At 35.2% G+C, this 14,419-nt stretch overlaps 1 protein-coding gene across 1 annotated transcript; it reads left to right on the top strand.

The window, feature by feature from the left end:
• Positions 1-2,112: 2,112 nt before the first annotated feature.
• On the top strand, positions 2,113-12,829 carry LOC140535566 (adhesion G protein-coupled receptor E3-like). Its single transcript, XM_072656964.1, has 15 exons — positions 2,113-2,131; positions 3,802-3,849; positions 4,729-5,067; positions 5,570-5,704; positions 5,901-5,932; positions 6,735-6,812; positions 6,902-7,085; positions 7,259-7,372; positions 7,530-7,762; positions 8,619-8,780; positions 9,746-9,961; positions 10,077-10,309; positions 10,976-11,042; positions 11,695-11,970; positions 12,749-12,829. The coding sequence occupies exons 1-15, from the start codon at positions 2,113-2,115 to the stop codon at positions 12,827-12,829; spliced, it is 2,217 nt and encodes a 738-aa protein (XP_072513065.1).
• The last annotated feature ends 1,590 nt before the right edge of the window (positions 12,830-14,419 follow it).

Genomic DNA, 14,419 nt, shown 5'->3' with positions numbered 1-14,419 from the left:
ATACATTTTATTCCATGTTATTTTGGAGAATTTCTATTAGTCCATACATCATGAAATTCTGATATATATATATATACATACATACATACATACACACACACACACACACACACACACACACACACACACGTGTACAAAATTGTTGGTACTCTTCGGTTAAAGAAAGAAAAATCTACAATGGTCACAGAAATAACTTGAATCTGACAAAAGTGATAAGAAATACAAATTCTATGAAAATTAACCAATGAAAGTCAGACACTGTTTTTTAACCATGCTTCAATAGATTTATAAAAAAAATAAACTCATTAAACAGGCCTGGACAGAAATGATGGTACCCTTAACTTAATATTTTGTTGCACAACCTTTTGAGGCAATCACTGCAATCAAATGATTCCTGTCAATGAGACTTCTGCACCTCTCAGTATTTTGGCCCACTCCTCATGAGCAAACTGCTCCAGTTGTCTCAGGTTTGAAGGACGCCTTTTCCAGACAGCATGTTTCAGCTCCTTCCAAAGGTGCTCAATAGGATTTAGGTCAGGTCAGGGTCATTATCCTGTTGCAAGACCCATGACCTGCGACTGAGACCAAGCTTTCTGACACTGGGCAGCACATTTCTCTCTAGAATCCCTTGATAGTCTTGAGATTTCATTGTACCCTGCACAGATTCAAGACACCCTGTGCCAGATGCAGCAAAGCAGCCCCAGAACATAACAGAGCCTCCTCCATGTTTCACAGTAGGGACAGTGTTCTTTTCTTGATATGCTTAATTTTTCTGTCTATGAACATAGAGCTGATGTGCCTTGGCAAAAACTTTAATGTTTGTCTCATCTGTCCATAGGACATTCTCCCAGAAGCTTTGGGGCTTGTCAACATATAGTTTGGCAAATTCCAGTCTGGCTTTTTCATGATTTGTTTTCAACAATGGTGTCCTGCTTGGTCTCCCATGAAGTCCACTTTGGCTCAAACAATGACGGATGGTGCGATCTGACACAGTTTTTCTGTGCTCTTTTGTTACCATTCATATTATCTGTCTCTTTGATTTGTCATCAATTTTCCTCCTGTGGCCACTTCCAGGGAGGTTGGTTACAATCCCATGGGTCTTAAATTTCGGAATAATATGTGCAACCGTAGTCACAGGAACATCAAGCTGCTTGGAGGTGGTTTTATAACCTTTACCTTTAACATGCTTGTCTATAATTTTCTTTCTAATCTCCTGAGAAAACTCTTTTCTTTGCTTCCTCTGGTTCATGTTGAGTGTGGTACACACCATGTCACCAAACAGCACAGTGACTACCTGTAGCCCTATATATAGGCCCACTGACTGATTACAAGATTGTAGAAACCTGTGATGCTAATTAGTGGACACACCTTGATGTCCCTTTAGTCACATTATTTTCAGGGGTACCATAATGAGTTTACTTTTTAAAATAATTCCGTTGAAGCATGGTTCAAAATCAATGTGGTATTTTCAATTGTTTATTTTCACAGAAGTTTCATTTATTATTATTATTACTTTTGTCAGATTCAAGTTATTTCTGTGACCATTTCTGTGTTTTTCTTTCATTAACCGAGGGGTACCAACTATTTTGTCTACGTGTGGACAGTTGCCATACTAAAACCTTGCATCTCCCATTTTAAAACCTTGCAACACGAGTTCTATTAGTTCTTTAATGATAAATAGAACAATAAAAATCCAATAAAGGTCAAGATTTATTTTCCTTCTTAAGTTCCAGTAAAGTTCATGTTTTTTTTTTGTGAATTGATGTATCATTTATTAGTTTTAATCAGGGAGTCTAATGTAATGGCTTATGCTATTGGATGGAGTGGCATGCTATGAACATTTCTTACCTTTGGCATTAAACAAACATTGTGGAGGAAGATGCAAACTACACGGATGTTTACAGGCAGGAAGGCCACAATATTTGACTGATGCCTGCTTCAGTCACACAAAATATGCAGGTTATTTTACAGTGAAATAGATCTACAGTTTATGAAATGAAAAAAAAACAAATGCCCTGTTGAGGATGTCATTAGCTGGTCGGTTACACTGAGCTGGATGCTTCTTCACTGTTTTCTGTTCGGTTACTTCTATTGAGACCACACTGAGGAGAGATGAGTCCACTTCTATCATGTGAGTATGCTCTTTTGTTGATCTAATCACATCATTTCCTTAACCTCTTGAAGCCAATGCTGTACTTTTTCAGCAACAATTATATTTTAACTACTATAAAATATTCAGTAACTTGTAATTTTGGTATGAGGAATTAAGGTGTTGTGCTTTTAGGGTTTAAACGGTTCATGAATGTCTTGATTTACATGCTTTGCTTGATAGAGAAGGACCAATAAAGGCTAGTTTTAGCCAATGACTTCCAAATCTGATTAACAAGCCCAACCTAATTCGAGAGATTTGAGTCCAGAAATGATCATTATATCAGTTCCTAGAAGCTATGGCCTTTATTGCCCATGATTTTTTACTGGTCTGAGACATTTACATTGTGTTAATATACTCATGATTTGGAGACGGAAATGCTTTATTTGAGATATTTTCATATAATTGCTACCTTAAAAGATGTTTTTCACTTGAACTTGCCCCGATGTGGTGGAATGAACCTCCTCCGGGTGTCCGAATGGAGTCACTTGCTGAAGTGTAGTGTCAAGTATTGTGGTCTCGATACTGATTTCTGTATTTAGTAGTATCTAAGCTTAGTCCATTTTGGAAGCTAAGGGTATTTTCTGAGTGAACAGTAAAGCATTTCTGTTAGTCGCTCTGGAGAAGAGCAGCTGCGAAATGCTGTCAATGTAAATGTAAATGTAATTGTCTCAAAATAATTTAAAACAAGGCTTGTTGGATGTTAAAAATTGTATGATCAAAGATGTTTTGCAACTGTTGTGTTGTGTATACATATATCTTCGAATGCAGCAGAGAAATATGTACATATCCATACATATTATGTGCAAAGTAATATCAAAGGAAAAAAATGTCAGAGTAGCTGAAAAACAGTTATAAACAAATAAAAGAATCTTTTCAAGAAAAGAGTAGATATATAGTTTGAGTAGATATACAAAAATAATATATTAAGAAGCAAGATGATATTTCAGAAGATAGGACCCAGAGGATCTGGAGAGATTATTTACTGAGATAAGAGTTCAGAAGAACTGAACAATCTGAAGAGAAATTGTACCTAGACTAGAGTTCAGAAAATATGACCAATAAGATCTAGAGAGATTCTCTACTGAGGGTCAAAAAGACAGGACCTAGAGGGTGTTGAGTTTCCATTCTGAGGTGAGAGTTCAGAAGTGTAACAGGTGATGCAAGTGCTAGTTTACTTTATTTACCCATTTAAGAGACTTAAACTGAACTTCCAGAACTGAGAAGAGTCACTGTTTCCACGCCAGGAACACAAAAACAAACAACAAAAAAGAACAATAAAGAAATAATAATAAAAAATAAAAAGAATAAAGCAAGAAAAACAAAATGTCAGAAACACAATGCAGAAGGAAACCAAAATAACGGGAACAAACATGTCGAACAAACAACATAGATATGAACATCAACCAGGAACAGAGCAAACACGGGTAAAAAAGCACAACCAGGAACACCTAGGGAGGATAACAAGGGGAACAGGGCTAAACAGAATACACTGGTGGGAACATTAATAATTAGGCAGAACTAGGGTGAAGACAAGAGAGGAGACAAGAACACAAACAAAACAGTAGTCCCAGTTTGTTTCTGTATTCAGTAAGATCTTCTTATACACACTATGTGTGGAATGCATAGTAATTATTATATCTTTCCACCAGGGATCACAGCACTCCTGCTATCTACAGTGGCACACTGTGCTACTAATGGTAAGTATACTTATATTCACCAATTATTAGGCAGCACTGATGTTAGTGATACTAGTTCTCTGGTTCCTTATATCCATTACACAGAAAATCATACAGTTGATTAAATGAATTCAACTGAATTGAATATACTGTTATTGATTGTTATGCTGTCTTTTGTGGTTTTCTAAAATATCACTAGAAACTCCATATACCATGGAAAATGATATAATGGAACTTGTGTCCTAAAATATTTAGTAAAAAAAAAGTTCACCGACATGGAAAATATGTTCACTGTCACATTGCTATTGCTAGGGTAGTGTTATGTGTTTCAGATCTGTGTGTTTGACAGTTAGCACTTTATTTTTATTGTTTTGAGTTGTGTTATGAAATAACATCATTTTGGGAGGAGAAACATGCCTGAAGCCTCTTTTTCCAATCTAATGTCCTATAAAAACCATCTCTACTTTGTTCACATGTCTATGACAAAGTCTTCCACCACTCTGTCTCCTCCCTTTGACTTGGACATATATCTCGTTTCTGGCTACACCTATCAGAGGAGGGACTAGCTTCCCACCACAAGTCAGAAGCCACCTAAGCTAAGAGTTCTCTCATCTCTCTTACAGTCCTCCCTCAAATAATCACATGCTGATGGCATGGTCTAAACTACCTTACCACAAACTACTAATTCTAGAAACCTACTACTACTTACACTTACCACAAACAGCCATTGTGATAAAAAAAAAGCATGCTAGAGATGGGCATTAAGGAGAATGCATTTACTGAAATAACATCTACTGAATATGTTTAAATACACAACAGTTAAAAGTTAAGTTGTAAAACCGTACTTTATTACTTTACTTGCATATGGAGCTCACCAATCAGTATATGTATGGTTGCCAGATCCTTGCCAGAATTTCAGAACTCTGAGTGATCCATGGAGGAACGTTGGCTTCTTCTTTTCTGGAGCAGCAAAGAGTGACAGTAACCTAAAAGAGGGGTGGTACAACTTCACTGGCATTGGAGGAGATCGCATAGTCCAATTCTGTCCTGACACCAAAATTACTCCGACCTCTGAATTCTCCAGTTACAACAGTTCCACACACATTAAGCTATATACATGTGATACAGTCTTCAGCAGTTCCAAAACCATGTGTGCTCAGAAAGGTGTTGACACTCGTGACTGTGGTGGAGGACTGATCCTCTACTATCTGACTCCAACCAATGGACTGTATGCCTCACGTGAGTACATTTCAATATCCTGGGGTTTTGTTTATAGAAGTTGCAAAGCTTCATAAACGTTCAAAACTTTGGGAACATTTGGGAAACTTATCAGTGTGTAGAATCAGAACTTTCTGTGAGCCTTTGCATTTCCAACAATATTTGACCAAGTAGTTTTTTTAAATAAAATGCAAGTGATGTGTAATTGATATCCTAAATTGTTTGTTTTCTTGTTCAGAAAGAGAATTTCTGGCACTGCCATAAGAAAAATCTATGAAAGTAGAACTTGAATAGATGATCTCTGGCTCATGCTAACTTGATGTTGCTATCATTGTACGTCAGTAGAATAGTAGAATATGTAAACCAACAGTGAAACTGTAGACATCATTGTTTTCTCTGTTAGAAGCTTGGTGTGGCTCAGTGTTCCCAGATTTATTCCCCCATTTCAATTTACTGGATCATCACTAGTGAGCTATATATAAAATTGTTGTCAAGATAAACTAAGTAAAATCTTTCTCCAAAGGTCATTCATCTTGCATTAAATCATCCTGTGGAGAAAACGCTCATTGCAGTGTTGTTCGCGGCAGTTGTGAGTGTGATGCCGGTCTTTCCATTCCTGTTGGCTTCCAACCCAGTGGAGACTCATTTGGATGTACAGGTGCTGATTGTGCTTCTTGCTTGAAAGATATGGTCAAATATGTTCAAATAAAACTGTTATGTGATTGGCTGGATTATTACATTTTGATTAACTTTTATTATCACTCAAATACACATTGGTTCTCATTACCACTCTTCCCTAGAGAGGTAATTTGCTAGCTGTGCAGATGTAAATCAGTGTATCTCCTTGTTTTCAGATTTTCCTGTTACAGAACCAAAAAAATGCCAGGTAAGTAAAAAAACTGCATAATTAAAAAATATAAAAATACCTAATATTGAATCTTTGATTTGCATGTAATTTATGGTACAGTAAATACAGGGTGTGTAATAAGTAAATAGTCAGTAAGTAATGGTTGTTTATGGTACATAACTATTAAGGCAATAGTAACTTGTCTAAAACTACAAGGTAACTTAGTAACATAGTAACTTATCTAACCACTACAAGGTATAAAATCATCAGTCATATCTATATTTTGTATTTGTAACATGTAACCTGTTCAGTACCTGTTCTTTTGGCAGTGTGGTGTCATGGTATTTTTGATATATGAGGCTCTGTCACAGTATAACACAGTATTTAAAAAAAAAAATTATGTGACTATGTGTCAATTATATGTACTCTTTTTCATACAATTATTTGGCCATATTACACAACTACAAAATAACAGGTACTTAGATACATGATGTATGAAAAGAAAGCCAGGAGTACTTACTACACAAACCATTCTGCATAATTATGCATTATACCAAATGTTATTGTACATTCCTAGTAGTTTTACTGTTATTATGCACCAGCAAATATTGTGTAAGCAATTATTAGTATTTAGCTTTCGTTTTACACAATAACTACTGACTTCTGAGTAGGTATGTATATATTATCTGCAAGTAGTACATATTTACTATTTAATTCTAAGCAAGAATGGCTGTACATGCCTGGTAGTTTTAGATAAGGTAAGTATTTACCATACCGTAAAATAAAGTGCTACCCACTTTTATTATTTAATGATATAAATGCTTTAATTGTTTTGTTCTAGGCTAATTTTACAGTGGAATGTGTAATGATTCTCCTGAATCAGATTGAGAACAGCACAGAACATGTGATACCTCAAACAGTGAGAAACATTTTGTTCAATTTTTAAAGTTGGTTTTTGACCGTGTTTACATTTGAACATCATGGCTGGATTCTCTTGTGCTTGGTTAGGTTATCGTCTTTTTTTTGGAAAAGTTACTAAATTCAACAAAGATTTTGGAAGATGAATCTTCTGAACAAAATAAAGTGATATTCTATGGCAACTCTGTACTTAATGCCACCGAGAAACTGGTGTCTTCACTAGTGCGTACAACAGATACATACTATTTCAAAAACATCTCACTCTCATCTCTAGGTAACAGAACATCAAATACACCTCACTGTAGTGATTTTCATAAATTTATATTAAATTTAAACCTCAGGGGAGAATTGGCCCTGCAAATTAAAGATTAACTAAATGTACAATTACAGAATAATGGATACCCTTAACCTCACTTAACAGTGTTTTTTATTGTTTTTATTTCTCAGAGGCTACAGTATTTGTTGTTGGTCCAAATGTTTCCTTGACAAAAACCCCACAAATCAACTCAAGCAATAATTATTTGGAAATTGACCTCATTCAGATTTCAAAGTACAACAAAGGTATAGTAATAACTTAAGACTGTTTGCAGGTTATCCTTAGCAACATTCAAGTATACTGTATGAATATTTAAGATATTTTTCAGCATATGTCTATATCAGGAATTACAGGTAGTAATATAAATGTAAATTCTGTTGATGTTCTGTGCTTTAGAAATAGATGCTGTGATTTTCTTGAGCTACTCCAGCATGTCAGACTTTTTGAAACCTAGTTTCTTTAACACAACTACCGATATGAAGAAAACCATGATATCTTCAGTCACAACAGTAAAACTTCTCAGCACTAAAAATCAACAAATGAATAACACTATGATGGATCCAATGCCTTCAAAAGCTAAGCAGCCTGAACACCAACCTGAGCAGCACTTTAATCTTACCATGGAACACACCACAGTGAGTTTCTGAGCTCCAAAAGAGAGCCTTTATGTTGTAGTACACAACTTTGCACATTTTTAAACTATGTATTCTTTATTTTTTGTATTTTCTTTTTTTATATACATTTTGTCACTGTGCACAAGTGAGCTGGAATTCAATACAGAAAATGATAAACTCAACTTGCTGCTGTTTTTTTATTTCTAACAACCTCTACGCTACCTCAGTTTGACTTGATTTTATTTTATTGCTTTTTGTTTTGTATAGTTTTCATTATTTTTTATTATTATTCTTGTTTAAAATTTTGTTGAGTTTATTACTTTTAGTAGAACTGTTATTTTAGTATTATTTTAGTAATTTGTAATTCATTTAATTGTATTTTAGTGTTCTTGTCTGATCTTGTACAAAGTGTACCAATTTGTTTTAAATCTTAGACCTATTTATTCATTTATAAATGTTGCCAATTCTCTCCTCTTTAATGTTAATACTACTACTACTACTACTATTCATAATAATAATAATAATAATAATAATAATAATAATTATTATTATTAGTAGTAGTAGTAGTAGTAGTATTAGTAGTAGTAGTAGTAGTAGTAGTAGTAGATAATTATCATTATCATTATCATTATTATTAGATGTTTTATCTTCAATCTATCTTCAATTAATCTTTAGTTATACTCAATTTGTTTTCTTCTTATTTAATATTTTCTTTTAATTCCTTGTTTACCCCTGTTGCCAGTTTAGAATGCAAAATATTTAGTGTATACAAGAGTCTTCTGTGTTACAAACAACATAAACTTTAAATGTAATTGTTAAAATAAAAATTAACCTTAAGTGTGAAATGCTTTTAAATGATCTTCTATTTGTTGGTTAGGCAATAAATCCAAGAGGAATTCTAAGCTGTGTGAACTGGAGAGAAACTAAATGGGTGCAAAACAGTTGTAAAATGATCTCGAACAAAAATGGTTTTACTACTTGCTCCTGCATTCACCCAGGAACCTTTGCTCTCATTATGCAAACAAGTGAATCATTAGAGGTAAGAGACCACAAAAGATTTACTTATATCTAACTGTTAACCTAACAACATTCACTTAAAGACATTTCAACAAAAGGATTGTAAATCTTATTTCAGACCAGGTTTCTTGCTTTTTGGCTGACAGAGAACATTTAAGTAAAAGTACTGACAAGCATTTCTCACAAGATCTCACCAGGTTTCAGGTCCCTGGAATGCAGTGTAACAAAAACCAGCACCACCACCACTATTACAGCACATGACTTACATTACTACCAATGCAAACACATGATTTTGCACTGGTAGTAATGGAGGTCATGTGCTGTAATATTTGTGCTGGTATCTGTTGCACTGAATTCCAGGGATGAAAAAAAAAACTTAACTGTTAACACAGATCAGCCATTGCATGAATATTTCCATTCTGTCAGCTCCACTTCTAATATAGTGCCAGGCAGTAGTCCATCTGTTTCCCTGCAGACTCTGTTAGTTAGCCTCCTTTCATCCTGTTCTTCAATGGTCAGGACCCCACAGGACTGACCACCACAGGGCAGACTGTAGTATTTGGGCAGTGGGTCGTTCTCAGCACTGACACTGACTGCTGTGTTAGTAGAGCAGTGCTGCTGGAGTGTTTAAACACTGTGTCTGTCCACTCACTGTCCACTCTATTAGACACTTCTACTTAGTTGGTCCACATTATAGATGTAAAGTCAGAGACATACAGGACGCTGCCCACAGGACGCTGCCCACAGTACAGTTGGTGGATGTTTCTCAGTCCAGCCATGATGCTAAGGGGTTTAACACTCCAGCAGCACTGCCGTTTTTGATCCATTCGTACCAGCACAACACAAACCAACACCACGTCAGTCAGTTTCACTGCAGTGCTGAGAAAATGCACAATGAGTGTAAAACAAGGTGGTGGTATTAATGTTCTTTTTGTTCCCTGTACTTGATGGACAAGGCAAACCCAGAGATGTACTCTTGCTTTCCAGAGTACGCCTCTCATGGACCTTATGAACCTGCTCAACACAGTGGCCGTGTCTGTAGGCCTGGTGTTTCTGAGCTTGACTCTGGTGACCTTTGCCTTTTGTCAAAAGCAGTCCATTGTGATCAACACTGCTTTGATCAACCTGTGTCTAAGTCTGCTGCTGACTCACCTCCTCTTCTTGCTCACTCAGAATTACCTACCTGATATACACTCTGTACCAGTAAGTGCAGTTATTTACATGTATTTGATGGAGGGAAGGTTGTTTGATATGCAATCCTATTTTAGGAGGTTCTATATACAACTATTCTCATTCATTACCCCTCCCCACCTCCCAGGTGTTGTGTGCAGCATTATCAGGTGTTCTGCACTTCCTCTTCCTCTCTGCCTTTGTATGGATGTTCATTGATGCTGTGCTTCTCTTCATCTCCGTAAAGAACCTTACGAAGATCAGATCCAAACAGACAGACATAGTTGACTGGAAATATCTGATTTTAATTGGATATCTTATTCCACTGGTTGTGGTGGGTGTGTCTGTTGGACTATTTTCTGAAGGATACGGCAGTGAACAGTGAGTATGGAGAGCAGTCTGTGTCCATATTTGACCTGAAGCAGTTAAATGTTGCAGATTTGCTGACTTGCAGATTTGCAACTTGATGTAGATACAGGTTATTCTCTTTATGTAGAGAGATATTTAGGCTAATCTTGGCTTGCGTCACCAGGAGGCCAGAACATGTGACTTTCTAGACTTTTCTATGATGTAGAATATCTTTGTATTCATTTAACTGAATAGCTATTAGACTCACTAAACTGAACATTAAGCTGAATGTAAATAACTGACCTGACCCTAACCTTAACCTTAAGGATAGGGTTAGGGTTTGAGTAAGGTTACATTTATTTGCATCAAACTTAGGGTTCTGTTGCATTTAATACATATTCAGTTGAATGTCAGTTAAATGTTAGGTGAGCATCTATGAGGCATCTACAATGGAGCATCCAAGTAATCTAATTTTGAGACCTTGAAGGCGACTTGACCTTGTTTCACTGACTTGGGACTTAATTTAGATTTGAAATGCAATATTTAAAAATTACGTGGTACTTAAATTTGCCTCAAAGGACTTTAACACCTGTATGTGTATAGAGTGTATAGAAGTGTCACAAATTTTAATTTAGTTGTGTGATATTTCAAAAAGTTAAATTGTTTACTTAATAATAAATATGTATTTGTTTATTTAAGATGTTGGCTTAAAAATGAAAGAGGCTTATTGTGGAGTTTTCTGGGTCCTGTTTGCTTCATTTTGGCAGTAAGTACACTTTATGATATTAAGGGTAGTAGAATAGTTTGCAAAGCAGCAGGAAAGACAGGAGATATGCTGGTCTGTTGTTGTTGATGTCTGAAGTGTCTAGTGTCTAGAGTCTTGTTGACCTTCTCCTCAAAAAAACAAAAATCCCTTGATGGCATCTGCTTACTCATTGTTTCTACCTTAATATAGGTATTAAAAAAGTTTATCCAGCTTTTGTTAGAGTAACTGTTTCTACTGTCAAGGGAAGTCTTTCTACTAGATACTAGAACATTGCTGCAATCAGCAGGATTCAGAATGTTGGATGTTTACCATCCCACCTCATCCCCAAGAGTAGTATTAGATGGAGCTCCATCATTCCAGAGAACACAGTTCCTCTTCTTCACAAATCAATGCTGGGGGCTTCATACCCCTCAAGCCCATGCCTGGAATTAGGCATGGTTCCAACATGTCCATGTTTATCTGCTTCAGAGGGTCCTATTCTTTTGGCAATACTTTTCCACAGGGACTAGACAAACTGTGTGTACGCATTCATTAGAAGAGGTGTCCACAAACATTTGGACATATAGGCTGCATTAACTCTGGGGCTGGGGTTTCATGGCTATGAGAGTAATTTGCTGTGATTACTCTTAATTCTTTATTCTCACCTCTGCAGTCAAACCTGGTCCTCTTCATCATAATCAGCTCCCTCATGATCTCCACTCTGAGAAAGCTGAACAGTCAGATCTTGCAGGCTAATGCCACAAGAAAAGATAACAGACTTGTTAAAAGTGTAATGGTTAAAACTCTGCTCCAGTTTTTCATAATCGGATGCCCCTGGATCCTGGGCTTCTTTACCAAGGGCAGTGAGGTGGTGAAGATTCTCTTCCTAATCATCAACTCACAGCAGGGCACCTTCATCTTCTTCATTCACTGCATCCTCAACTATGAGGTGAGATATCAATGTCTACCTTTGAGACTTTATAAACAGTAATCAAGATCTACTGTGGTGCATTTGGTCTCTGTCCAGTGAAAAAACAATATCTCCAAAATGGGACTTTACAGGAGAAGGCAAATGTGTTCTTAACTTTGAATGGAAGTTCATGTGAATATGAGTTTATTCTAAGTAACTTGGAGCATTTCTATTGGTCCAATCATCCAGAATCATCTACTCAGTGTACAGAGCATCTACAGGGTTTAAACCATGGACAAAACTAATAACGGTTAACAATTGAGATACATGTTTTTCATTGAACAACACTGATATAAAGTTGTTTTTTTGTCATTTAGATGTAAATAGGTAGAATGTAATAAAAATGAATGAAATAAAAATGACCCTAGATTGAGACTAAAACTATAAACAGTGTGCTTTTTACAAGAATGGTCATTACTTGCTAAGCTAAATAACAACATTCCCCATTGCTTTTTTTATTATTCTGGGAACATTTAGTTAGATTGCACCTAATTATCTCATTTTCTCATCTATTAACTCATTTTGGAAAATACTCATTCTCATTCTGAGAAGTATGTAGGTTCTAATTCATAAAAATAAATAATCTTACTTTTTTTTTTTTTCCAGTGGCACTTTTCCACAAAAGGCAAAATGGAAAGATACTGTGCATCTAATAATTTCATTCAGTTTAAACAGGAAACAAGCTGATTTTGCTGATGTTAGTTTACCTCTTTTACTATGTTTGTAATTTTGCCATCCATTTATTTTCTGCTTTCAGATCAGGCAGCGGTATAAGACGTTTTTCTACATCTGCTTCTCTAGTAAAGCTCTAGAAATGCACAGCTCCATCACTAAATAACCATTAAAATTTATATTTATATATGTTATTCAGGAATGTACAGCTGCATTCAAAATGATTACACTTTTGCAACATTGCAAATCTATGAAAATCTTGGTGGTATTTGAAGTAAGCAGTTGCAGCAGCAAACCCAATAAAACAAGTGAACTAGAGGTCACTGTCCATGAGGAATACTAAAATAGAAGTAGAAAATAAAGAAAGGAAGAAATAAGTAAGTTGAGCTTGTTACTTTGTCACAGTAACAAATTTGTTGTTGTTTTCTTTTGCTCAGGGAGTTTACGTTGTGTGAAAAAAGCACTTGTTATATTAGTTGTGTTGAGATATTTAAACTGTCTCTTGTTTGATTGGTTGCAAACAGATGAAAGTACTGTTTGCTTATAAACCTAATTTGCAATCAGGGTTGTGAATAATTTTGTTTGATGTATATATATATATATATATATATATATATATATATATATATATATATATATATATATATATATATATATATATTGTTTTCATCTAAAAGTAAAATAGGAAAGCTTTAGCAATCCATTTTATTACATGTTAAAATGTAATAAAAAAGAGGAACATATAATTAGAAAGTCCAGTTACACAAAATATTCATCTGAAATGTAACTGAAGTTAGAAGATTGAAACAGGAAAACATGACCACTTCTAAACTGGTTTAGTCTGTAGCATATTTGCATAGATATATTCAGAAAAAAAACAGCAGTACCTTATCCACTTGATCTGAGTTTACATCAATGCATTTTTATTTTATTTCATTTCATTTATGTATGTATTCATTTTTACATTTTTTTTCATGTGTGGAACTTAAAATATGTGCATTACATTTCAGATTGCTAAAACCTGTTAACATGAGCATGTTATGTAACTTCTTTCTGTTTTTGATTCTTGTTGTTTTCTGGATGTTATAAGCATTAAAAATAAAGCTCCATTCTGACTGTGCTTAAGTTGATTTGATTTGATCTGATTACTAAATGACTAAATTCATGAAAAATCATAAAAAAACATAGTAAAACGCCCCATTAACAAACGGTACCAAAAGTTTCACATTTCAAGAGGTAGAGAAGATCCATCTAGACAATTAAAAAGGTGAAATGTTGCAATGGTCTTATGTAAAACCATGTTTGCAAATGTCCAATGATCCTGTTTGTGTATTCTCTTCACTTTCTGTCTATTATGGAACTGACTGTATTAGGTAACAACAATGTACAGAAATCTATCATTGTTTTTCTGTTTGTCTGTATCTTTCAACCTGAATCCATTAAAATGTTTTTCACTGAGCATACTATATTTAGTTTGCTTCCTTTTGATTTCAAAAGTAAAACTAAAACAAAGGGCCTCAGTCATCATTTAATATAAACATGTGGGATGTGGGAAGCTGTAAAAACACTGGCTTTGTTAGAAACCACAACCACAATATTTGACTAAAGCCTGAGGTTGTTTGGTAAAGAGGCTGGATTACAGTATGAGATGTCAATAGGTGCTCATTGGTGGGTCTTCTGTCTGAAAAAGTTTTTTGCTAAAACTAGGGGTACTACAGAGTTCTGTTTTGGGGGCACTGTTAAAAAAATCAGAAAC

This window comes from Salminus brasiliensis, chromosome 15 (genome assembly GCF_030463535.1).
Source record: "Salminus brasiliensis chromosome 15, fSalBra1.hap2, whole genome shotgun sequence".
Lineage (NCBI taxonomy): Eukaryota > Metazoa > Chordata > Actinopteri > Characiformes > Bryconidae > Salminus > Salminus brasiliensis.
This window is presented reverse-complemented; position numbering and strand designations above follow the sequence as displayed.

Coding starts and splice junctions, on each gene's coding strand:
- LOC140535566 (XM_072656964.1), top strand. Junction 5,068..5,569: donor CAATGGACTGTATGCCTCAC/GTGAGTACATTT, acceptor CTTTCTCCAAAG/GTCATTCATCTTGCATTAAA. Junction 11,971..12,748: donor ACTGCATCCTCAACTATGAG/GTGAGATATCAA, acceptor TTCTGCTTTCAG/ATCAGGCAGCGGTATAAGAC.